General features: G+C 39.2%; 1 protein-coding gene across 1 annotated transcript in view; it reads right to left on the bottom strand.

Moving 5' to 3' along the window:
- Dscam4 (Down syndrome cell adhesion molecule 4) overlaps window positions 1–27024 on the bottom strand; it is a 216199-nt gene extending 189175 nt beyond the window's left edge. The window contains exon 1 of the mRNA XM_089735124.1: window positions 26683–27024. Within this exon, the coding sequence (XP_089591250.1) occupies window positions 26683–26798 (116 nt within the window). The 5' untranslated portion in view covers window positions 26799–27024. The remainder of the gene's footprint in view (window positions 1–26682) is intronic.
- Window positions 27025–27227: the final 203 nt, after the last annotated feature.

Raw genomic sequence — 27227 nt, forward strand, 5'->3', positions numbered from 1 at the left:
CCGCATTGCCACCTGTGCTCAATAGAACCGCTCAGGTCCGAGAAGTTGGGGCCTCGCCGCAAGGCGAGTGTTTTCAAGACCCGGGGCCGCCCCACCTGGGTACTCAGCGATCATGGACGCTGTATTCGCGGAATTCCTCCGACTTCGCCACCCACAGCTCGCCTCAGAGTTTCTGGCCTTCAAGGCCAATCACACTGCGAGCCCTCTCGAGGACTCCGCCGCGCTCGCTGCTCCTGCGTCGCCTGTACCTGCGTGCAGAGCTTCTGCATTGAGCACCGCAGCCTCTGTCGTGCCTGCCGCTCCCGTGTCGCCTATACTGGCGAGAAAAGCTGCTGCGTCGTCCGCCGTGACCATCGTTTCAGCTGAGCGATCATCCGCGGCCTCCGTCGCGCCCTCTAAAGCACCTACACTTGCTCGTAGGTCGCCTGCACCCGCCTCCTCGTGCTCCGACTCTGACTCGGACATGGAGGTCGACCTCGCCCCCGCCTCATCGACGGATGGATTCACCCTGGTACAGAAGGGTAAGAAGCGTGCCGCGGAGTCTCGAGCTCCCGCGGCCGCTAAAATTAGCAAAGCCGTGAACGCGTCGCGCCCCCGCCCTCAGACTCCCGTTGCGCCCCCAGCCCGTGCCACTCCGTCGCCGCGTCCGGTGGCTCAAAATAAAACCCAGACCCCTCCCCCGGTTATCCTTCAGGAGAAGGCAGCTTGGGATCGAGTTTGCCTGGCCCTTAAGGCCAAAAATATAAATTTCACGAATGCCCGTAACCTCGCGAACGGCATTCAAATTAAGGTTCAAACACCCGACGACCATAGGGCCCTCTCTTCTTACCTCCGTAAGGAGCGTATAAGTTTCCATACGTATACGCTCCAGGAGGAACGCGAACTCCGTGCCGTCATACGTGGCATCCCTAAAGAGTTGGATGCCGAACTCGTCAAGGCCGACCTTCTGGAACAAGGCCTACCAGTAAATTCAGTGCACCGCATGCACACCGGCCGCGGTAGGGAACCATATAATATGGTTCTAGTCGCCCTCCAGCCTACCCCCGAGGGTAAGCAAATTTTTAACATACGGACCGTCTGTAGGCTCTCCGGTATCGCCGTCGAAGCCCCCCATAAAAAAGGCACTCCTAGCCAGTGCCATAACTGTCAACTGTACGGGCATTCTTCCCGTAACTGTCACGCGCGCCCCCGATGCGTCAAGTGTTTAGGCGATCACGCTACGGCCCTATGCACTCGCGATCAAAAAACCGCGACGGAACCGCTTAGCTGCGTCCTGTGTCGAACACAGGGTCACCCCGCAAATTACCGCGGATGCCCCCGAGCCCCGAAAATAAATCGCCGCGTCGCCCGCCAAAACCGCCTCCGAGCTCCCCATCCAGACATCAAAGCCTCGGCACCCTCTGTGTCGCAGGCTAAGCCAGCGTTCGTTCCGGCGCCGGTGCCCAGCGGCTCGGCCTGGGCGAGACCGCTGCCGTACACGAACACGGCTACAACTCCCTCCTCCGCGATTCGTCCCGCCCCCGCGACTCGTCCCACCCCCGCGATACGCCCCTCCCCCGCGAATTTCCCTCCGACAGCGTCCGACAATCTTGCTCTAGCGATCGACTTCTTTCAATCGATTAACTTTGAGCGCGTTAACGCTTTAGGTGACGCCATTCGCGCTGCCTCCACTGCACAACACTTCATCGCCGTTGTGCAAGAATACGCTGACGTATACGCGTCGTTAAATACGTACGTCCTCCCCTCGCTCCGCCGGTAATCAATGGCGTACATAAGTAGAATAAAGCCCCTATCCGTAACGATAGGATTTTTTAACGCTTACGGCCTCGCAAATCAACGTGATCAGGTTTGTGATTTTTTGCGTGACCATCAAATTGACATCTTTTTGGTGCAGGAGACCCTGCTTAAGCCCGCGCGCCGCGACCCTAAAATCGCGAACTATAACATGGTTAGGAACGACAGGCTCACTGCTCGTGGTGGTGGTACCGTCATTTACTATAGACGAGCCCTGCACTGCGTCCCACTCGACCCCCCCGCGCTTTCTAACATCGAAGCATCAGTATGCCGAATCTCACTGACTGGACACGCGCCGATCGTTATCGCGTCCGTTTATCTTCCACCGGATAAGATCGTTCTAAGCAGCGATATCGAGGCGTTGCTCGGCATGGGAAGCTCTGTCATTCTGGCGGGCGACCTTAATTGTAAACACGTCAGGTGGAACTCGCACACCACAACCCCGAATGGCAGGCGGCTTGACGCGTTAGTCGATGATCTCGCCTTCGATATCGTCGCTCCGCTAACCCCGACTCACTACCCGCTAAATATCGCGCATCGCCCGGATATACTCGACATAGCGTTATTAAAAAACGTAACTCTGCGCTTACACTCGATCGAAGTAGTTTCAGAGTTAGATTCAGACCATCGTCCCGTCGTTATGAAGCTCGGTCGCGCTCCCGATTCCGTTCCCGTCACGAGGACTGTGGTGGATTGGCACACGCTGGGCATCAGCCTGGTTGAATCTGATCCACCATCGCTCCCGTTTAGCCCGGACTCTACCCCGTCTCCTCAGGATACCGCTGAAGCCATAGACATCTTAACGTCACACATCACCTCGACATTAAATAGGTCATCGAAGCAAGTTGTAGCGGATTACTTCCTTCACCGCTTCAAATTGCCGGACGATATTAGGGAACTCCTTAGAGCTAAGAACGCCTCGATCCGCGCCTACGATAGGTATCCTACCGTGGATAATCGTACTCGAATGCGTGCCCTACAACGCGACCTAAAGTCTCGCATCGCCGAAGTCCGAGATGCCAGATGGTCTGATTTCTTAGAAAGACTCGCGCCCTCCCAAAGGTCTTACTACCGCTTAGCTCGTACTCTCAAATCGGATACGGTAGTAACTATGCCCCCCCTCGTAGGCCCCTCAGGCCAACTCGCGGCGTTCGATGATGATGAAAAAGCAGAGCTGCTGGCCGATACACTGCAAACCCAGTGCACGCCCAGCACTCAATCCATGGACCCTGTTCATGTAGAATTAGTAGACAGTGAGGTAGAACGCAGAGCCTCCTTGCCACACTCGGATGCGTTACCACCCGTCACCCCGATGGAAGTTAAAGACTTGATCAAAGACCTACGTCCTCGCAAGGCTCCCGGTTCCGACGGTATATCTAACCGCGTTATTAAACTTCTACCCGTCCAACTCATCGTGATGTTGGCATCTATTTTCAATGCCGCTATGGCGAACTGTATCTTTCCCGCGGTGTGGAAAGAAGCGGACGTTATCGGCATACATAAACCCGGTAAACCAAAAAATCATCCGACGAGCTACCGCCCGATTAGCCTCCTCATGTCTCTAGGCAAACTGTATGAGCGTCTGCTCTACAAACGCCTCAGAGACTTCGTCTCATCCAAGGGCATTCTCATCGATGAACAATTCGGATTCCGTACAAATCACTCATGCGTTCAACAGGTGCACCGCCTCACGGAGCACATTCTTGTGGGGCTTAATCGACCAAAACCGTTATACACGGGAGCTCTCTTCTTCGACGTCGCAAAAGCGTTCGACAAAGTCTGGCACAATGGTTTGATTTTCAAACTATTCAACATGGGCGTGCCGGATAGTCTCGTGCTCATCATACGGGACTTCTTGTCGAACCGCTCTTTTCGATATCGAGTTGAGGGAACCCGCTCCTCCCCACGACCTCTCACAGCTGGAGTCCCGCAAGGCTCTGTCCTCTCACCCCTCCTATTTAGCTTATTCGTCAACGATATTCCCCGGTCGCCGCCGACCCATTTAGCTTTATTCGCCGACGACACGACTGTTTACTATTCTAGTAGAAATAAGTCCCTAATCGCGAAGAAGCTTCAGAGCGCAGCCCTAGCCCTAGGACAGTGGTTCCGAAAATGGCGCATAGACATCAACCCATCGAAAAGTACTGCGGTGCTATTTCAGAGGGGAAGCTCCACACGGATTTCCTCCCGGATTAGGAGGAGGAATCTCACACCCCCGATTACTCTCTTTAGACAACCCATACCCTGGGCTAGGAAGGTCAAGTACCTGGGCGTTACCCTGGATGCATCGATGACATTCCGCCCGCATATAAAATCAGTCCGTGACCGTGCCGCGTTTATTCTCGGTAGACTCTACCCCATGATCTGTAAGCGGAGTAAAATGTCCCTTCGGAACAAGGTGACACTTTACAAAACTTGCATAAGGCCCGTCATGACTTACGCGAGTGTGGTGTTCGCTCACGCGGCCCGCACACACATAGACACCCTTCAATCCCTACAATCCCGCTTTTGTAGGTTAGCTGTTGGGGCTCCGTGGTTCGTGAGGAACGTTGACCTACACGACGACCTGGGCCTCGAATCAATTCGGAAATACATGAAGTCAGCGTCGGAACGATACTTCGATAAGGCTATGCGTCATGATAATCGCCTTATCGTTGCCGCCGCTGACTACTCCCCGAATCCTGATCATGCAGGAGCCAGTCACCGTCGACGCCCTAGACACGTCCTTACGGATCCATCAGATCCAATAACCGTTGCATTAGATGCCTTCAGCTCTAATACTAGGGGCAGGCTTAGGGACCCCGGTAACCGTACTCGTCGAACTCGACAAAGAGGTCGACGTGCAACCTAACCCATGCATCAGCCCGCTGAGTTTCTCGCCGGATCTTCTCAGCGGGTCGCGATTCCGATCCGGTAGTAGATTCATTCGCGAAACAATTGCTCTTGAGTTGTTAGGTCTCCTTCGGAGGCGCTCGGGCGGCAAATCCCGCCCCTCTTGGCTGAGCCTTTGCTCGCCCACCTGTCCTGGTGAAACTGGAAAGGCCTTCGGGCCACCAGTAAATTTTCAATCATAAAAAAAAAAAAAAAAAAACCTTTATATTTCTAGTGACACCCGATCTTTTTTCACTATGACTATACTTTTTTTTTTTTTTATTGCTTAGGTGGATGGACGATCTCACAGCCCACCTGGTGTTAAGTGGTTACTGGAGCCCATATACATCTATAACGTAAATGCGCCACCCACCTCGAGTATAAGTTCTAAGGTCTCAGTATAGTTACAACGGCTACCCCACCCTTCGAACCGAAACGCATTACTGCTTCACGGCGGAAATAGGCAGGGCGGTGGTACCTATCCGCGCGGACTCACAAGTGGTCCTACCGCCAGTAATTACGCAAATTATAATTTTGCGGGTTTGATTTTTATTACACGATGTTATTCCTTCACCGTGGAAGTCAATCGTGAACATTTGTTGAGTACCTATTTCATTGGAAACATTGATACCCGCCTGCGGGATTCGAACACCGGTGCATCGCTACATACGAATGCACCGGACGGACGTCTTATCCTTTAGGCCACGACGACTTCAACGATTGTACGAACATCTCCCGGGGATTTTCCAAAACAAAATAAACTCATCAAATCCTGTCCTAAGAATTAATACTATAACGAGAGAATACAACAAAAGAGATGAGCAAAAACCGTGCGCGTGCAACTCGGTATACGTGAATGAAGTAAAACTTCTTTTTAGATTGTAGTATTGTGATTTTCTTCATTTTTCATCCTTAAATCAGATTGTTCTTGTAATAGGGAATGCTGTGTATAAGAGATGCGACATCTTCACCATTTATATTATATGTATTCTAAATTATAGATAGAAAAATAAATGTATATATGTATATATTTTTAAATACTTCGTTAAAATATTGGACGCTACTCGTTGTTAACGCTCGTGCTGGCCTGTAACAGGTATACTATGCGCATTTTTTTTATTGCCATATAGGCAAACGAGCATACGGCCCCCTGATGGTGAGTGGTTACCGTCGCTCATGGACGTCAGCAATGCCAGGGGCAGAGCCAAGCCGCTGCCTACCGTTAAAGCATGTGTTCGTGTGCTACGCATTCACTCTGTCTCTGTCTATTTCTAGTATGGTAGCGTTAACGTTTAACGCAACCTTGTTGGAAGTCGCGTTAGAAGTTTAACTTCAAAAACTTTCGAGTCTTTCTTGACAATATGACCGTCATGTAGATCACTGATGCCCTACGTAGCGCACTGAATTAATTATGTGGATTTCTCTCTTCGATCTTCTTACTAAGCTGTCAGAAAATCTAATTGTCTCTGGAAATGACGAATCTGATGATACTGAGAATGAGTCTATTTCTAAGAGACCTAAACGACTAAGACATACATTAACAAACAAAAGATGGCAAAGTTAGGCAATTCAGGCGCTTTAGTAGCTCCCATAATTCCACATAATTACTTCAGCGCGCCACGTAGGGGTACCAGTGACTTATACGGCAGTTATAGACAAATAAATTATAAATATTTCATAAAATAGTATTTTATTACAGGTTTTGACGTCCATTTATTTCGAATTCTTCGATACGCTTAGAAATGATCCCTAAAGACTATTAACGTATTGTTAATAAACATCTTTTGATGTTTATACATTTTCAGCCCTTTTGAAAGTAGATTCTGACAAAACTTCTATTAGAGTTAATTATAAAAAGCTCAGACCTAAGTATAACAGTATATAGTTATATACAATCAAAACATACGATCCATTTACGTTGTAATTCCATGAAACTAAATTAGACTGATAAGCAAGAATGAGTTACTTTTGCGAGATTGACAAGAAAGTGTTGAAAGGTGTGAAGTTGGACTTGAACAAATTTAACGAACTCCTTAAAGCCTATTCAGCTATTAATTTTTTTATTTTTAACCTTCAACGATTACACTCGAATTTGCTCACAAGTTTGAAAATACAATTTTTAAATTTGTAACCTTTGGCTGTCCAAAAACCATTTTTAATCGAGTATGAAAATAGCTAATTGCTATTCCATCAATTCAGCCATGTTGATCGAGATTCCATTCCAACTGTTGGCATCTTAATTGCATCAATTTGATTACATTTTAAGATTTAATAATATCTTATCAAAATATATTAGTACTGTAAGTTTATGACAATGTTATATTTATTACGTGCCATTACCTCAGTGCTTTTGATTGTTTGGATAGTTTATTCACTCAAATATTTCATGCTTCTCAACATTAGCTCGCTATATCGCAATCAAAATGTAATTTACTATTTCACGATAATAAATTTAGTTTAACCGGTGAAAGAGATGCTTCAGCATATCCGTCCGATACTGCCACTGCAATGCACCGCATTTATACTGAGAAATACGTAGGATTTTACAAACAGCTATTGCACAATATCTCACTATTTACATTTTGTATGTTAAGTAGAAGACATTCCATTCCATACTTACTCAATAGTTTACCCGAGGACATAAGACGTGAGCCTACAAATGCTAAATTTAAAAGTTTATTAAAAAAAAGGGTGCGTGTACTTATGTACGCGCGTAAGAAGTTAGTACTTTATTTTTATTAAATTTATTTCTTTTTTTTTATTGAAATTTAAACAATTTGAAAAAAAATCGATTAAGCAACATCCTCAAACACGCATATTGGACATCCCTTTTCTTGACGTCGTATAAATTCGGTAATTCTCGGTACGATTCGGAAAGTTCACCTGCGGCTATATTCAGACTCGCCAAGTTACGTCGGTCGTATTGTAATGAGCGATTTAGTGGGCAACTTCATTCTGTTAATTTTGTGTCACGGTGCGCGCGCATCGTAAAATTTCACTCTCATAAATTTTTCATAACGCGCCTAAAGAAGTATAACTTCAAAAACACTTGTTAAATACGTTGTAACCATTTACGTAAATGAGTTGTATTAATATAACCTAATTTAATAATTTATAAGCTATGTTTATATATAAAGCGAGTTACCTGCAGTCAAACTGCGTAACCAGTTTTGCGAAGCATGGTTTAAATGTAAGTGTAACTTTTTATGAATAAATATATCACATACATACATACAGGTATTGAATAATACACAAAAACCATAAAATATCATAAAACTTACATTAATAAATTATGGAAACCAGCGGTTATAAAAAAATAAATTGTTTTCACGCAGATTTATTGAATAACTTTTATAAATTAAACGAGCAATTGGAGTCACCACCAAAAAATACATCAGATATACACCATCTACGTTAATTTCGCGATTCTAAAAGCCTCACGGTTCTTCCATTACGGGCCGTAGAGAAATCATTTGGAAGCTGAAATACAATTGCTGGATGACGTTTAGAGAATCATGTTTCTCGTTTAATGCCGCTATTACCGACACTTGCCGCCGTCCAACTTGATTTACGTTTCGTTCGAATCGACTCGCTAAAATGTAATGTCTCAATTTGTTTAATGTGTTTTGTTTTAAATGATTCTGTAATGTTATTATTGACTAATCGTACTCGCCCATTATTTACTGTCATTATTATTAGGGAGTCTAACAGTCATATAAATATTAGCCTATCCATTAAGTACATCTTACTGGTGGTAGGGCCTCTTGTGAGTCCGCGCGGGTAGGTACCACTGCCCTGCCTATTTCTGCCGTGAAGCAGTAATGCGTTTCGGTTTGAAGGGTGGGGCAGCCGTAGTAACTATACTGAGATCTTAGAACTTATATCTCAAGGTGGGTGGCGCATTTACGTTGTAGATGTCCATGGGCTCCAGTAATCACTTAACACCAGTTGGGCTGTGAGCTCGTCCACCAATCTAAGCAATAAATAAAAAAAACATGTATTTTCTACATGGATACCAAGTTTCAAGTCAATCGGATGCATGGTTCAGTAGTTATAACGGAACATCCGTAAAAACCACAATACATTTATACCTATATATTAGTATAGATAACGGATAGGAATGTTGTAATTTGGTAATGTTCAAATTGATTGACTCAGTTATTTACGGGACCTTCGATAATGTCATTATTTTTTCTTAAAAGAGAATAAAGAGTGAAGCTAACTTATACAGATACGCCTTTTTCTATTGTAAATTTATTATGAAAGATCTAATCAAAAAAATAAATTCTCGATTTTCTCGACGAGTATATATTCAATATCACAAACATACACTCCAATTTTATTTATATGTATAGATTAATAACAACAAAAAAGCAGGCAAATTTTATTTTCTGATACTCAAACATATAAACAGGTAAACCAATGGACACTAAAACAGAACTAAATGGTACATTAAAAGACATATCGAATTTTTTGTAAATATGTGATTATCAAAGGGTCTCGCGCAGCATAGTTAAATTCTGTTTTATAACTATATTATATTTATAAAAAACATGGTCGAGAGACACGAGATCCTTTGATGATATTATGATTAATAAACTAATTAAATATTAAAGCTGTTATTAAAAATAATCTCACGTACATATAAATAAATAAAAAGCAACCACTATTCCAAGCGTAGACTAATTCAAATTCTAACAAATTGGCAGCCCTCGAAATACTATGACTTTTATGCAACTGCCAATGAAACTATAAATAATAATGCAAATTGCTGTATCATTTGTTGAATTCTTCTTCTTCTTCTCCATCGCTCCCTCATTGCTGAGGATCGTGACTCCGTTTTAGCTTGTCGAATGTCAGCCTCCATCGGTTCCGGTCAGTTGCCTGGTGTAGTGCAGCGCTAAGTGGTCCGCTGGTTTGCTCGGAGATCTGGTCGGACCAACATTTGGGGCTCCGGCCTCTAGGACGTTTTCCTTCTACTTTTCCAGTGACCATCAGACGTTCCAAGTTGTCTACACCTCTGCGGGCAACGTGGCCAAAGTAGCGCATTATGCGTTGCAGACAGGTGGCAGACAGGCGTTGAGCGTTCTCCATTTTAAGCTGATGTAGGACCGAGATGTTCGTGCGGTGGGCTGTCCATGGAATCCTTAATAGGCGGCGCCAGCACCACATTTCAAAGCATCAACTCTGTTTCGGTCAGCTGCTTTTATGGTCCATGTTTCTGCTCCATAGAGAAATTAAATTGAAAGTAAATTTGTTGAATACCTACTACTTATTATATTTTGGTTGAAATATGACAGAATTTGAGAATTAATTCTGCGTTCATAAGCTGATCTCGCGTTTTTTTTACCACTCGCGGAACCCGAAGGAGCTACTACAACATTCGAGAACTTTACCTTGTTAAGTAAACCATGACAAACTGCCCTTATTATACGATGTACTATAAGCCAAACAAAGACACGTGTTGTGTGTAACATGTTCGTCGCATATATCATGATTAGCGGGGCCTCGGCGGACCGACCATCAATATCAATGATCTGACAGCACACAACCTTACCGCGAACAACGATAATTAAACTAAGATCTGTACGGTATTATATATTATAGCTTTTGCAGCCATTTATTATAACGTTTCAAAGTGTTGATATTTTACTTATAAATAGCCTAAGGGGCTCAACTATGCACGGTTTGGATGGTGAGCTTACAGATCTCAACCTGGGAGGAATGCTAACACTAGCCCTAGCAAGAGCAATGCCTCGCTGACTCTAATGCTGCAACGGAACCGCGACCCACTAAGAAGATGCGGCGAGAAACTCAGTGGCTTGTGTCTATGGGCTAGATGGCACGTCGAGCTCTTCATCACACTCCACGCGAACGTTTAAAATATGTGACTCTTCCTTGACGAAACCATAGTCGTCCAATTTAATTAGAGACTTCGGTCTCAAACATCAAAATGGGTGACGTCACCGATGTTAGAATCTCTATGAGCTCCAATGTGTCAACTCGCTCACGTAGAGTAATGAAAAAACAAAAACGTCTAAGAGCGTAACGTAATTCAGACCAACAGGTACAGAAGCCGCCGAGACTCAAACAATTAACCCATTTGAGGACGACAAGCATCAACATTGAGTAAACAGGGATCTTCCTACATTCTAAAGGATGATAAATTTTTGAAACATCCGGAAATAAGTGGAAAAGTGCAGAGTGTCCTAACCAAAATGATCATTCCCAAGAAAATAGAAAACTTATCCCAATGCTTGCAATATTATTGAAATTATTTAATATTCGAATAACTGTGTGCATAATAATATGAACTAGCGGTCCCCGCAGTAGTCGAAATTCGACTATAATTAATTGAAATTAAAAGTTTAAACATTATTATGGTTCTATTGTCAAACACTATTATACTTCTATAATAATACAGATATTAATATATTCTATATAATACAGATTTCGCCAAAACTACATTATAGATAAATAATATTAAAGAGAAAAAATATTAAATATATTCTCAATTTGACCACAGACTTTAAACAATAACAAAAGTTTCACAATTGACAATACATAAAGATGTGTTGTGTCAAATACATGGTAGTGTGTGTGATGTTTTCTTTATTGATTTAATGTATTTTTTATGCATAATTTAAAAAAATATTAGCATTGTGCACTTCTCCTCTATGTTCTCTATAGGTGTGGGAAATTTCATACTCCTGCGTCCGCGCAATTTTCGTCAAAAGAGGTACAAAGTTTTTGCTTCACGTATTAATATATAACCAGTTATGTCAATATATAGGATATATTAACTAAGCAGTTCTCAATGTCAAAAATATTATTATATATATTATTATTAAACTTGTCCTCCGTCTTTTAAGTTGTGTAAGTTACGTCTTTAATATCCTGGGATGAGTTGACCCTTGTCAACATGGGGAGTTGACAGGGTTCTCCCGGACCAAGACGAATAAATTGGCATGAGGAATATTTGAATTTTAATTAAATTATGTAACCATCGCGTTTTAATGCGGAAATAATTGGCGTCAAACTTTCTTAGAGTTTTCACTGATCGATCGCTAAAGTTTTATTACGCAGATAAGTTGGTCGCAATTCATTTTTTCTGGTTATACTTTTTTGCAAACATAGTATCGAAAGATGCATAGCTCCAAAGTTTAGTAGGCAGCAACCTGGCTCTGCCCCTGGCATTGCTGAAGTCCATGGGCGACGGTAACTACTCACCATCAGGTGGGCCGTATGCTCGTTTGCCTACAACGGCAATAAAAAAATAAAGAAGAAAGTCATCCAGACTTTGATCTAAGTCAGTTTGGCTAACGTTTTTAAAGTATTGTATGTTTTTTTTAAATACGCACTTTACCACACACGGGTTCAAACGGGTTCTGTGTTATTTAGTCCAGCATCGGCAGATATAACTTTTTTTTCTTATTAAGGTACGCAAAATTGATGAATGTCGCCAATTGGCTACCTTGATACATAAGGTCAAAGTTTCAACTGAATTTTATTACAAATGTTCCACTGACTGAATGTTTGGCGGCCGAAATAGGCAATATGGTCCTATTTTTATTTTCATTTTACTTTTCCGATAAATAAAAGTAAGTTTCCGATAAGTAAAAATAAAGCTTCAAGTACTAACCGAAGCGTGAGCTCCTCTAAGCATACATAAAAGTAAGTAATTATAGGATAATCATGATGTATCGATGACCTCTCCAGGACACAATTGTTCTATTATAACTAGATTAGTTTATGTTCTAAAATGTTTGGTCTTATACAACCCTAAATGTCGCTCTGAATTTTAAATACACTAACAACATTGTTCGTAATCCAAAAATAGGTCTCTCAACTTCACTATTACAGTAGTATACATGTACACATTATCTATGTTCGCATTTAATAACTTAGTGGCTGAGCTAGTACAAATAGAGGTTTTATTTCAACGTCATAATATCCGTAATTTATGTTCTTATCTAACTTTTTAGAACAAAACCGTCAGAGGAAACACGTAATTTAACTTTCCCAGACATTAATTCAGTTATACGTGTAATATTCAGGAGATTTTCGGCGGCGTAGTGACTGTGGGTCCCCTGTCAAATTGTGTTGTCAGAGTTTAATGGAGTATAAAATTAAATTCAACGGCGATACAAACCATTAAGCTATCATTAATGAGTTAATTGTTATTAAGTCTTAAGTGTTGGTCGACACGCGTCACAGTCCGTGTTCTTGATTTTCCAAATTACTCATAAGCTCCTTAGGATCGTTATGATTATAATAACATAATAATATCACTATTCAATAAAACAAACAGCGAATGTTATTATATTTGTCATAATTTGGAGTTAAATCTGGCCGTTGAGGAAAGAGTTACCAAACTATGGCTTTAATTGTTCTTATTACCAGATTACAAAGAGGTTATTAATTAAAAAATTACTTAAATAAAAAAAAAGAATAAGATACGTATTAGGCGCGTTTTCATACTGAATACACAAATACGACCGAACTAGAAGTTTGGTCAGTTATAGTCGAGTAATTTTAATTAACGCTTCAACGTGAAACATGCAAAGCAGTTCCGCATTCGCAGGTGCGAAACGAAATTAAACCCGTAACCCTGAAAGGTTCTCGCAAAACAATATTGGCAAGGCGAAATAAGGGTAGGGCCGGCCGCGTAAAGACCGGCTCCCAATGAACATTACCTAACTTTACGGAGCTCTGGTATTTATGAATCGAATGAAACCGATTGATTCGGTGTTCATTGACGTAGAATACAGTTACCCCTTTTAGAGGTTTTGTTTTAATTAAAAACCCGTAAACCTCGCTTTTTTTAAATCTTCATCAGACATCCGCAGACACGTTTAATGTTAATCATTAAAATCATAAAACAGTGGACATGGAATCGCGAGTAAATTGAAGATGAAATAGTGCTTAAATAAACAATAAAATTTTAATGCAAATCCTTGCCGCAGTGTAAACGTATTAATTGAATTTTATGTAAACAATGAACGAAGTTCCGCTCCTGATTCTTCGCAAATTCCGTAATATGTTAATGATATTTAATATTCTCGTAAAACGGGGCAGCTTTTCCCAAAATCCCGATAATATGTAACGAGGTTATATCAAGCGATATCGCAATTAATGTCTAGCGTAATGAGTCGAGATAAGGCGCTCCTACCCGCAGATACTCTCAGCCATTGTTCAAAAAGTATGTTAATTTTGCCTAAACGTATTTCACAAACGTTTTTCGTGTTTCTTGTAAATTAGTATAGATATTATACCGTTTTACGAAGTTAAGCTTTATGTTTCAAATAACTTGTTTACGATCCGAGCGAAGCATTATGTAATTATTGCTATTCTAATAATATTTAATTATTTTTATTGCCTTGGTATATTGACGAGCATGTAGCCCAAATTATGGTGAGTGGTCGCCTCAGGGCATTAATGTAAGGATCGGTTGGGGTACAGCCAAGCTGCTGCCTATAGGAAAGTCTTTCGGTCATTGATTTAATCTGTTACTCTAGAACATTAGTAAGGAAAATCACTTCATTTTCTTATAAAAAATATAACTAACATACAGATGAGGTTAGGGCTTAATACGCTTACACTGCCTTTATCCAAGTGCTTCTATAGTTTACTTTTGAACAAGACCGACTTTAAAGAATTGTTAATTTACTTCCATTTGTGAGCTTGAAATGGAAACGTGAAAATTGATATCATATGAAGCAGTTTATTGCGCCAATCTTGAAGAAACACAATATTCTTGACAACTTAGAAAGTGACTGAAGAAATTAAAGGTGATATGGACGAAGACCCTAGCGAAGGGCAGATCAACTGTTGGGAGTGATACTCAAAAGATACTCTCATTATAACTCAGCATGTGGCCAGTCAAGACAAAATAATGCGGGCAATGGATTGAGGTAGTTGCCCTTTTCAGCAATAAAGAAACAATTGGTGATGTGAACCTTATTAGTCTGGGGAAACGGAACAAAAAACAGAACATCTTGTAGCCATCGTGTCAGCATCATCGTCGTCGCCGAAAGATTAAGATGCCTCGGATACTCGGACTAGCGATGTGATTATGCCGGTGTTCAAATTCCAAATGAAACACGTACTTAACACATATTTACAGAAAGTTTTTAAATTTCAATCACATTGAAGGGTGGGGCAGCCGTTGTAACTATACTTGAGACCTTAGAACTTATATCTCAAGGTGGGTGGCGCATTTACGTTGTGGATGTCTATGGGTTCCAGTAACCACTTAACACCAGGTGGGCTGTAAGCTCGTCCACCCATCTAAGCAATAAAAAAATATATATACATCATTTAATAATAATAAATCCGCAAATATTATTGTAGATAGGTAGTATCGTCCCATTTATTTCTGTCTCGAAGCAGTAATACGTCATTCCAGCTTGAAGGGACTTCGACTTTATGTGATGGTTAGTGACCGTATTCATGGTGTGATAGCTATGAACTTCGGTAACCATTTAAGACTGGATTAGACTAATATAACTATGCGAAAATGCTTAAAAAAATGGTTTGTTGTATTCTTCCATTGAGCTCTCCGTGAATTTTCAATATTGAAGTCTAATGAATTCCCATTCTTTTACGCAAAAGAAGATTTTAGAAGATTATTAAGAAATAACCAAAATGGGCTCAAAGGTCGAATTAGCAATAGCCATCAACAAATTGATGAAAAACCACAATAATGTGTACATTGCTTCAAGAAAAAAAAAAGTGTAATGCGTATACTCGGACATTCAAGCAAACAAGTATCCAATGAGGATGAGTCCTTAAGCCACGTTTCGTCTTTGTCAAACAAATAACGGATGTAATTTACACGGTGACGTGTCAGAGTGCTATTGTCGGTTAATTGTTTTGGATCTTTATTCCGCCGCAGGAGCCATGAGAAAATGCACGGAACTTTTTAATTAATTTTTCGAATAGAACGTTTTCATTTTAATTTGTTTAGTCAAACAAAGAGCATTTCGAATGCATTCATTAGTTCTTTGTTTTAAAATTGTTGAATCCCATTTTAATTTCTGAACGTTTTCTTTCTACTTTTATTTTGTGTTATTATAAAACTGTAGGTACAAGTTTATCTGTGTTTAGATTCGCTAAAACACCAAATGAAGATGTTTTATTTAATATATTATATTTGTTAAAATAATATGCTTTTCACATTTTGGGAATAATTATTTTCTTTACCAGATTTATATTATGTAACATACCTAATAATAATCGGGAAAAATTACTGTGGGTATCAAAGTTACATACATAAATACATGTTAATACCCAAGAAAACAATGTAATTACTAAATTTGTTCGTGACACGAATGTTTCCTCCATATGGGAATCGAACCCTCGGCCCAATAGTCAGTTAACTACTGCACCAACCAGTCAGCCAAAAATAATAACTCTGTTTACAGAAAATACTAAACAAAACTGTATTTCCTCGGGTTGCTAATATTAAATTCGTACGTCATCTGCGTCTGACACCTAAAAAGGTAACCTCTGTTGAGCTTTATGTACCATAATTCCTTTCTGCTATAAAGTTGCGCTAGAGTTTTTTTTGTTATTATAAAAAAATACGGACAGATAAGCTCATGCGGCAGATGTTTTTAACGGCTACCGGATTCCAAAGACATTCAATGTGAATGCTGGCCATAGCGACATAAGACTGAAAGGCTTATTGCGTTGGTATAACGACTGAATTCCTTGAAATCGGAACGCAAAACGCTTTGCGACAGAAAGAGTTAGACAATGATTGTACCCACTGATATTTAGGACTAAAATACTCATACATTCAATATGATAGTATTTTAGATGATACATTTTAAATGGATAGTTTAATGGAATTTTTCGAAAAACCCGTGATGCGTCCTCCATCGATTTGTTTTCATTTCCCTTCACTATGGATGGGAGCACCGTCTCAGTGTATTAAAAAAAGATGTGTGGTGTCGTGGGACACCGGATAGGAACGAAGTTCCTTATTATAAAAATATTAATTTTAAGTTCTATTCGAAGTATAAAGAAATTAAAACAGGAGGTTTCGCAACAACCCACGGTCATTCGATAACGTGCGAACTTATTGTGGTACACTTCATTCACGGTTGTTTGCATAAGAGTTAGTGTATCGCGCAAACGAACGCTCTGAGATCGTGATCAATGAATGATAAAAAAGACGTGTGGCACTCGGAGACTGCCGCGGTAAAGCTATTGCATAGCATTTTTTATCAACTTATGCAATTATAAATCGACAATAATAATTTCATATTAAAACAACAATAAAATAAGATCCGGCTAGAAACTCAGTGGGCTAACTTTCAATGAATCTGCTACATTGTGAGTATTCCATTTTGAGCGCGCACTCACTAGAGGGCGCTACATGGGATAGAGACACACCTTTGGATGCTAGTTCTAACTCTCATTCGCCCAGAATCAACGGTTTAGCTAGTTTATTTTTAATGCCAGACTTCTTACTTTAAACACTACACTAGCGCAACGTGTGAATGTGTTGAACGCGAGCTACATAGTAGGCGTAGTGAGGGGTGGAAGGTTTTTTTCGTTACGGAATTTCACGATTCCGCTCTTAAGCCGCGCTCAAGGCCCGCGATAAAATCTATGCAATAGCTTAAAAAAAATGTTATTTTTTGTACGTTATTACAAAGTTAAGTCGTACATTGTGTGCATTACTAATAAAAATCTTACGTTACGGACGTTTTTTCCCGGTAAGGTACCCCTCCGCATCGTCCGTTAAGGAACTTCGGTCCAAAATATCCGCTTAAAAGGACCAAATTAAGGTGGCGCCATAGTAGCAAGTGGAAAGATTTAAAAAACATCGCCTTATAATACACTTCAGTTCAAAATAGCACACTTCGCTCTGTTTAAAACTACTTTATTTATATCATTTTCACTTCCTACACTAACGCTATTTCGGTGAGTCTTCCAACAACAACTTACTGTTTACAGGTGGACGGTTTTTCAACTTCTTCCGAATATAAGACGGTACTCCTTACCTCTACCCTCCATACCTTTCACTTAGGTTGTGTCACAGGTACCGAACGATTAATACAATTTAAATCAGAAAAAAATACAGTTATCAAAATGAAACAAATCACATTATTACAGATTAATCTATACGAATTTAGTTTTAACAAAACAGACCATGAACGTCTGTGCTTGCGTGAATGTACGTCAGGAATGTATAGTACATGTTTCTGTTTAGGATTTACTATAAAATACTAACAGTAATAATGCAGACTTATTTTAGCAGCGAATTGATCCCCGTACAGTTTTATACGTGGCATATTTTTTTAACGGCCGTTTGGTACAGTGGTAAGTGACATGGTCACTACAGAAGGGGGTCGCGGGTTCGGATCCCGCCAAGGGAAAATATTTGTATGATACATATAAAATGTCTTTTCCAGGCTTATGCATGTATATTAAATATATGTATGTGTATAATAAAAATCTTACATTTATTTCCGTTATCTGGTACCTGTAACACAAGTACTTTACGAACATAGCACGGGACCAGTTAACGTGGCGTGATTTTTAGTAAATATTTACTTATTATTTATTTATTTGTTTTTGTATTCTTGTATAGTGTTACCAGTATAGCAATTAAGTAAGCAAGCTTCAAGTACGCCTTAAACCAAAATAAATTAAAATCGCTATGTTACTTATTCATAGCGTGATTCAGAAAATTAATAAAGTAATCATTCAATCGAGTACCTAAACTTAAACCCCTTAGAAACTTAAAACTTATACAGTAATTGAATACATCGTGATAAATAAGACGTAAAAAATAAAAATGCGGTATTATATTCTTTCCTGCAGTTTTTTGAATTATGAGCGCACAACGACAAACTTACCGTTTTATTTATACAGATATTATGGAGTAAATATGTCCGTGAACATTACGACAGTGTTCGCGATATGCGTTCGAGGAATCTTATTTCAAAATATTTTGAGGGCTTCATAATTCTTCCTATTACATATTTAACGGCGATTTACCATTATGATAATACCGTTGAGATCGAAATTCGTTTGTTAATCCATGTCAATCAAAATTATTCATCAACAATAAATGGCATTTTAAAGATTTTTCTAATTACATAAATACTAACAAAATAAGGAGTGCAAAAAGTCAAAGCTACTTAGAAGAAACGATGCCTTACAAGCTTCAGTTTAATGATAACATCAAAGAGTATTTTCATCTTAATTTTCATCAAAGAAGTTAATGTTGACAAAAAAGCTTTTTAAGATAGTAATTCTGCTTTTAGCATTTTGTTTAAAATGTTAATTTTAGAGTCGTAATTATATTGATATTATTTATATATTCAACAATCCAAACTAGAAATTAAGAATTATTATTGTGAATTGTGAGATAAAATAAATTGTATAAGGTTTTTTTAAACCATTTTGAACAGCACCTAAATTAGTGGCGTATTAAAGTCAGCTTTGAGTAAATCTTCCAAAGAACAGATAAATAAAGAGCAGCAGATATATTAGTTAGAAAAATAACAGCTACCTCATTTCTACATTTTAAAATTTTTTTTGTTGCTCTTGTAGGCGGAAAACGAGCACACGGCCCATCTGATGGTTTTTTTTTATTGGCCGAGCAGGCAGAAGACCGTACGGCCCACCTGATGGTGAGTGGTTACCGTCGCCCATGGACTTCAGCAATGCCAGGGGCAGAGCCAAGCCGCTGCCCACCGCTTAACACTCTCCACAAGCCTCTTTTGATTTATACGACTGATCAAATTTTTGAGGATATGAAAGAGATTCTCAACAAAGGAAAACTCGTTCACGAATCCGTTAATATTATTTTGTAACTGACAGCTAATTTCATGGAAAAATCCACTGCAATATCCGCGCCGGAAGAATGGAGTTGTCGGCGACGGCATTTGAACCGATCCATTCGTGCTTTCAGAAATCTATATCGTAAGCTTCGCTATTCCGTACAAAATGACGATCAAATTTACGGAGCGATTCAAATACCTACGTATGTGTGTGATGTTAAAGTACAAAAATCAATGTGTGTTCTAAAAAGCGTACATTAAATACAATTCACACAAACATTCAATACACACAAACGAATTTATATCACAATAGATCTTCAATCAAATACAATTAACGAGTAAATTCTATAATTTAGAATTTAAAATTATCTTACATAATGTATTCCATTTTTGACACAGAACGTAATTGCGTAGTGCAACCTAAATAATGTCTCTTGCAGTGGCAAACTCCATCGATCCAGATAAAAGCGATGTAGGTTTGAATTATTAGACCACGTTAGATGTAAACTGTAAAATTTTTAAGTATGTAGTTCGTGTTTATTAAATCCGCCCTGTGGGTCGCGTTTCCGATCCGGTGGTAGATTCTGCGAAGCACGGTTGCTAGGGTTCGTATTAGCAACATCGTCAGGTTTGAGCCCCGTGAGCTCACCTACTAGTTAAGGTTACGCTGAAATAGCCTCTCAAAGCTATCAGCTTAAGTAGGGAAAAAAAAGAAAAAAGCTTCTCTAGTCGTGCTTCTCATGTCTGAAGATCGTGATCTTCTCCATTCATGAATTTCATCATCACTATTATATGCCATTTTTTTCGTGTTAATACTTAATGATTTTTTCTATGTAATTGGCCTACATATCAGATCTCAGCTAATTAGTAGATTAGTAATACTAACGAATATATATTTCTGCCGCGAAAATTTTTTCACCAAGCGTGCGGAATTCACTTTGTAATGTCAATTAGGTCCATTACCCACAAGAAACCAATAAAGATAAAAATAAAAATTACGGAAATGGACTCGTTGGTCATCTAATGAAAAAAACTGTCATCATTCTCATAGAACTCGTCGAAGAGTTCGACGTGCAACTCCTAACCCGTAGCCACAACCCGCTGAGTATCTCGCCGGATCTTCTCAGTATGTCGCTGGAAGTAGCTGGAATAGCCCCTTAAAAAAAAGAACCAAAAAGAAAAAAAAGACACTGTCAGTGTACCATTAATGAATTCGAAATTACAACTCTTTTCACGGTTTAATCTCAGAATTCCGTGACCACGAAAACTAAAGAGTATTCAGAACATTAGAGTTCATGTAATAACAATTAGAAACGCGAGATTAATCCGTAAAAGTAGTTGTAATTATTTATTTATTTATTCATCTTTATGAATCAGAATACAGTGAAGGATTTGATGCCTGAGACATTCCACGCTACCTGTCAACCAAAGGTTGATGTAGAATCCTGAAAAAAAAAAGATGTGTGGTATCACGGGACACCGGATAGGAACGAAGTTCCTGATAAAGGATTTAAGTAAAAATATTAATTTTAAGTTCTATTCGAGGTATAAAGAACGTAAAATTGGAGGTTTCACAACATCCCACGGTCATTCGGTAACGTGCGAACTTATTGTGGTACACTTCATTCACGGTTGTTTGCATAAGAGTTAGTGTGTATTGCGCAAATGAATGCTCTGAGATCGTGGTCAATGAATGATAAAAAAATGTTATTTTTTGTACGTTATTACAAAATTAAGTCGTACACTGTGTGCATTACTAATTTGTACGTTATTACAAAGTTAAGTCATACACTGTGTCCATTACTAATAAAAATCTTACGCCGCATCGTCCCATAAGGAACGTCCATTACTGGTGGTAGGACCTCTTGTGAGTCCGCACGGGTAGGTACCACCGCCCCGTCTATTGCTGCCGTGAAGCAGTAATGCGTTTCGGTTTGAAGGGTGGGGTAGCCGTTGTAACTATAATGAGACCTTAGAACTATATCTCAAGGTGTGTGGCGCATTTACGTTGTAAATGTCTATGGGCTCCAGTAACCACTTAACACCAGGTGGGCTGTGAGCTCGTCCACACATCTAAGCAATAAAAAATAAAACTTCGTTCCAAAAAGAAAACAGAAAATAAAATAAATTATGTCTATGACTCGCAAAAACCGAAGAAAATACAAAATAAACTCGTGATTTGAGTACTGATAGTTACCAATCAACTCACTGATAGTATACTGATCATATTTCAGACGCAACATATTGATCCAGCATTAATCTTCCTATTGAATGCAATGCTTAGCACACGAAGACTGTGTGTGAATCAATTACAGCGTATTGCACTTTGAAATTTAGTTCCACCCGCTGCAACGTATCGGTTCCATTTAATTAGCATTATATTAAAATTGTCTTATATCATCATCACCACACCTCTTAATTTTCCTGCCCTTTTTCTGTTTCCATTTTGCGGTTGTCACTCTGTTATGATTATTGTCATAATTTTTTTGCTTTATCATGTGACCTATCCATCGCCACTTTAACTTGTTCATTTTTTTTTAAATGTATCCTAAGAAACGTTGTCTGGACAAGTATAGCAAAGAATTGCAGAATATGAAAGTCGGAAGAAAATGCGTCAAGTTTCTTTGTGTTTTGATTTAGCAATACAGCCAGTGAACTATAAACGTGAATATTGGACGTTAGAATGTTTTATTTTTACGTGAGCATATCTATATATTAATACGTGAAGCAAAAACTTTGTATCCCTTTTTACGAAAATTTCGCGGACGGAGGAGTATGAAATTTTCCACACTTATAGACAATATAGAGAAGAAGCGTACAATGCTAATATTTTTTAAAAATAATGCATAAAAGATACATTAAATCAATAAAGAAAACATTACACACACTACATACCATTTATTTGACGCACACATGCATGCATATTATTTATCGTCAAACTTTTGTTCTTGACGTCTGTAGTCAAATTGAGAATAGGATATTGTTTGTCTTTGTTAATATTTTTTATAGTGTAGTCTTGGCGAAATTTGTGATTATAGAAGTATAAAATACAATCATAATAGTGTACAAACATACAATTCCAATTAATTATAGTCGAATTTCGACTACTGCAGGACCTCTAGTTAAAATAAATACTCATCGAACACAAAATTGACATATGTTCAGAAATAAAGAAACTAAATGACGCGTTTTAATTTCACGATAGACAGAGAACGAATAATTTGTAGTGAATAATTACATCAAAGTTAAAGTGTACCATAAACGCATACTATAATATACTGACAGAACATTTCCTTTTACGAGTACTTCCGATCAATAGCTTCAAACAATACATTACAAAGTGATATTTTGAAATAAATATATATTATATAAAACGATTTAATCTATTTCTTAAACACACGTATTATGTTTGATAATAATTAAATTCTTCATTAGTTTTGTTTACAATAAACGTTATAATTAGTCATTCTGTTAAACTGCCAATTGCAGTGACTATACATCTTCAACTAATAATATGACATATCATAACAATAAATTATTATTACTGCCCGTTTTATGGATCAAGGTACATCATTATTTAGAGGCTGAATCGCTAATTCTTTTTTATAGAATGAAATGTCATTAAGCTTTTAAAGTAAAGAGATTTTTATTTATTTTTCCATGATATTATAGTAGCTACGATTGAAAAGAAAATTCAAATAAACATAATAGCTCCACTATTTGACGTTGGCAAATTTGAGTTTAATATCGAGCGAACCGGTTGTAAAATAATATTTTCTGTTTAAAAAAACAATCGTAAATTTTGTAAGAATGAAATTGTTTTTATTTGTTTGAGCTTTATTCATAGACTAGCTGATCCGGCAGACTTCGTAGTGCCTCAATCGATAAATAAAAGACAAAAGGAAATCCGTCCGACGGGGGACACATCAAAGGACAAACAAAATTGTTATTTTTATTTAATTCCGAGAATTTTCATATATTAATCACCTTTTAAACCTTCTCTGGACTTCCACAAATAATTTAAGACCAAAATTAGCCAAATCGGTCCATCCGTTCTCGAGTTTTAGCGAGACTAAGCGAGCGAGCGAGAGAGTAGTTTTCGTTACCCACAGACATCAGATACCTTTACTAACGTCAAACGAAAAGCAATCGAGGACACAATCAAACAGAAATAGACAGGAAATTAGTATTGACACGTGCAAACTCACAATACCACCAATAACAATGTTTCGATGATCATTTTTAATATTTTATACCTTCATCAGAAAAGTTCAAGTGTACGTTCGTGTCTCTTTGTTAAGAAGTAAAAGTAAAAAAAATATAAATAATATTTGGAATTCAATCAATAATTTTTATTATGTATTTTATATCAAAACTTAATTCACCTAATCTAATGATCTAAGTCAAATATTAGGCTGTCTGGTGTCGGCCCAGACCACCCCATCCCTTCCCGTGGTTATCGAGCATCGCAGCTTTATACCAGCCAGCGAAGTTCGCCAATCGGCATTTACAGGTGGTAGAACGTGTCGCAAGCCCGCACGCGGAATTACCAAGTACCACCATCTTGGCTATTTCGTAAGTAGTCTTTCGTTTGGGATTCAAGGATGGGACAACCGTTATACGTTCTAGTTGTGACATCTCTAGATTCCGGTAGGTAATTATCGAGTATATTAGCTCCGTCAACTATTAAAGTAATAAACAAAATTCTAATCTGTTGTTGAACAAAGCAAACGACAATCAATGTCGATCTTTCAATAACATCCAGTACCTATTGTTCGCTCAGTCTTTTCATGCACAATGAAAATATTATTATTTCAGAAGATATGTACCTTATAGCATTATGTCCCTTTCTTAAAAAGGGTATAAGAATAATAGATTCCTTCAAGTCAAAGGACCTGATTTATGGAAATTCGAGATCAGAAATTCCGTTATTTGAGTTTATTTACGTGCCTATAATTTATTATTCAATACCATTGATCCGTATTAAGAGTAAAAAATACAATGATATGAATTAGACATAGCTGGGCCGATATCGTGGAACTTTGTTCTATCTGTTTCTTTGTCAGTGCGAATATGATATTTAAATTACTACGTTTAGATTTCAAAATTGAAATGTCGCTCCGATGATGAGAGCCAGCAGCCTTACTTCTGGTTACCTGTGTCCATTGACAACGTGAACGCCGCTGACGATTCTGAATGAACTCCCCTCCACGGTGTTTTCCGAGCGCTATGACATGTCCTTCTTCAAACGAGGCTTGCGGAGAGTACTTTATGATAGGCAGTGGCTTCGCTCTGCCCCTGGCATTGCTGACGACCATGAGCGACGGTGACCATTTTTTTTTTTTTTTTTTATTGCTTAGATTTACCTTCAGGTGGGTATGCTCGTTTGCCTACAAAAGGCAATAAAAAAAAAACGTTAGGTCGTAGTTGCATTTGAATAATAGCTATCCCGTCATTTAGACAGTGATTACTCTTAGGTGTAAATAGGAAGAAACGTGGTGCCCAAATCTACAGTCTCAAAACCCCACACAATTCAAAATAAGCTTTCCTTATTTCGTGTAAAACATTTCATTGCACAAATATAAGGTAAGCTTCCACGAGCGAACACAAAAACAACTTCATATATAACTTATTAAAATTCGATTACACAACTATTGCGAGATAATTATATTCTTCAGAACCCACCCAGGATTGAAGTGAGTTCGGTTTGTGTATCAGCACGCATTTGAGGAGCGCTTGTCAAATACAAATACAGCAAAGGAAGCTGAAAGCTAGCTTCATTCGGAGTGCACCGTGAAACAATATTACGTGTTTATTCTGCGGAAAATCAGTTGGGAATGCTTAACCGAAATCCAAGCAGTCGAGTTTTACGAGACCGTATTTTTTTTCACACAGCAGTCTGCTACTGTTTATCTACCGTATTTCATATCGTACGTTTCAATTTTCCCTTCGTATTTTTATATTGAACTATGAATACCTACCCGTATATCTCATATTTACAGCCTGTTATTTAGGATCAACTCAAATGGCCTTGCAAAGTTGTGTTGTAGGATTTTCGCTCTCTACTAAACTTATAATTGTAATAAATACGGCTGAAATAATTTAAAGACTAATTGTCATATCTATTGGAGTTAAAACATTGTTATGCCTTATAAATTGTTAGCGAGCGAGTAATATTGGACATCTCTTTATTGAGCCCTTCCCCAAAACACGTCATTTCGGATACTCGCAATCCATTAACGATGCTTTTAGGTACCTCAAGCACCGGTCATCGTTCTCGTCGAACCCATCGCTTGCGACAAAGGGCTCGGCGAGTAAATTAACCCACAGACACAGCTCACTAAGTTTCTCCCCGGATCTTCTCAGTGTGTGGCGTTTTCGATCCCGCGGTAGATTTTGCGAAGTATTGCTCTTGCTAGGGTTAGTATTAGCAACGTCGTCAGGTTTGAGCCCCGCGAGCTCATCTATTTGTTAGGGTTACGCTGAAATGGCCTCCCAAAGCCATCATCTTAGGTAGGAAAAAAAAGAGCCCTTACCATAGGCCATGGGCCGCATAACGTGAGGTGCCGCCGTGTACCATGCGACAAGAGTACATTGTACGAAAGAAAATGAATTGAAAATGAATTGAAATTGAAAATGAGAAATGTCAGAAAGAAAATGTGTAGAGATTTTCAGATCTTCAGTTAATAATTACAGTTATTTGTAATTCTTGTGGAGAAATAAATTTAGGTTTGCTCTAATATGGGACGTGAAATAACGCTTCCGTCACTCGAAAATAATATATTGAACACAACAGCGTACACAAAAATGTTGACTCTATGACATATGAATATTTATGGCATATGTTGAACGAAAACATGAATGAACGTCGAAACCTAAGGTTGAGTGCAAGACATATTTGAGCATTACAAAGTTTGGAAAACTACGTTATTGGTTTAGTCCTTCTTTATCCAGGAATACAATATTTTAAAATAACTTTTGACGTCTCCAACTAGGAACAATACTGGTATTTCCTGAAAATATTCGCAGCGAGCCGGAATAGCATAATTAAGACGCCGCCGTTACGCTTAATGAAGGCGTAATTGAGAAAAGTTCTTTTTGGCGTTTTCAAAGTTAGAAAACACATTATTCCTTGTTATCTTTTCCTTCTTATTATAAATGAGTACTGAAATTTAAACATGAAATACTATTGACTGGTGCTCAATGAACTCACCTTGAATTGTCACACAAGAAACACGAAGTATGTTTTGATAAACGCGGCATGAACGTCAACCACAAAGTACATATACATGATAGCACAAGCGTAGTATTTGTAGTATCGGAGCACATGTAGAGGCGTGTAGAAACACCGGCAGCACGCGGCCTCCGATCAGCTGTTCGTTTACTATCAGTGATAGCACGCGCGAGGGACAGCCGGCGATCACGTTAGACTTTCGACTGTTACTCAAGGAAAGGTACTTCATTAAGGAGAAGGCTCGTGGCGGGCCGGCGGCGGCATCAGACGAGAACAAGCGGCCGGCCCTGCCGCACACACCGCCACACTAATCAGTAATCGTTGCTGGAAGTGAGGCTGCGTCGCTCTTCCCTCCCCCCCGGCCTCCGCTCCGCCCCAACCCCTACGTAGCGTAAGTCCGAAGGGGTAGACGTCGAATTCGGTAAAAACCGTAATTTCATTTTGTTTTTCATCGTTCTTTCGCGCGGCATGTTCGTGCGTCTCCTTCGAAGTTTTCCGGACTTCTTGATCTTATTTTCAGTCTA

The sequence above is a fragment of the Bombyx mandarina genome, chromosome 19 (assembly GCF_030267445.1).
Source record: "Bombyx mandarina strain Sakado chromosome 19, ASM3026744v2".
In the NCBI taxonomy this organism is placed as follows: Eukaryota; Metazoa; Arthropoda; class Insecta; order Lepidoptera; family Bombycidae; genus Bombyx; species Bombyx mandarina.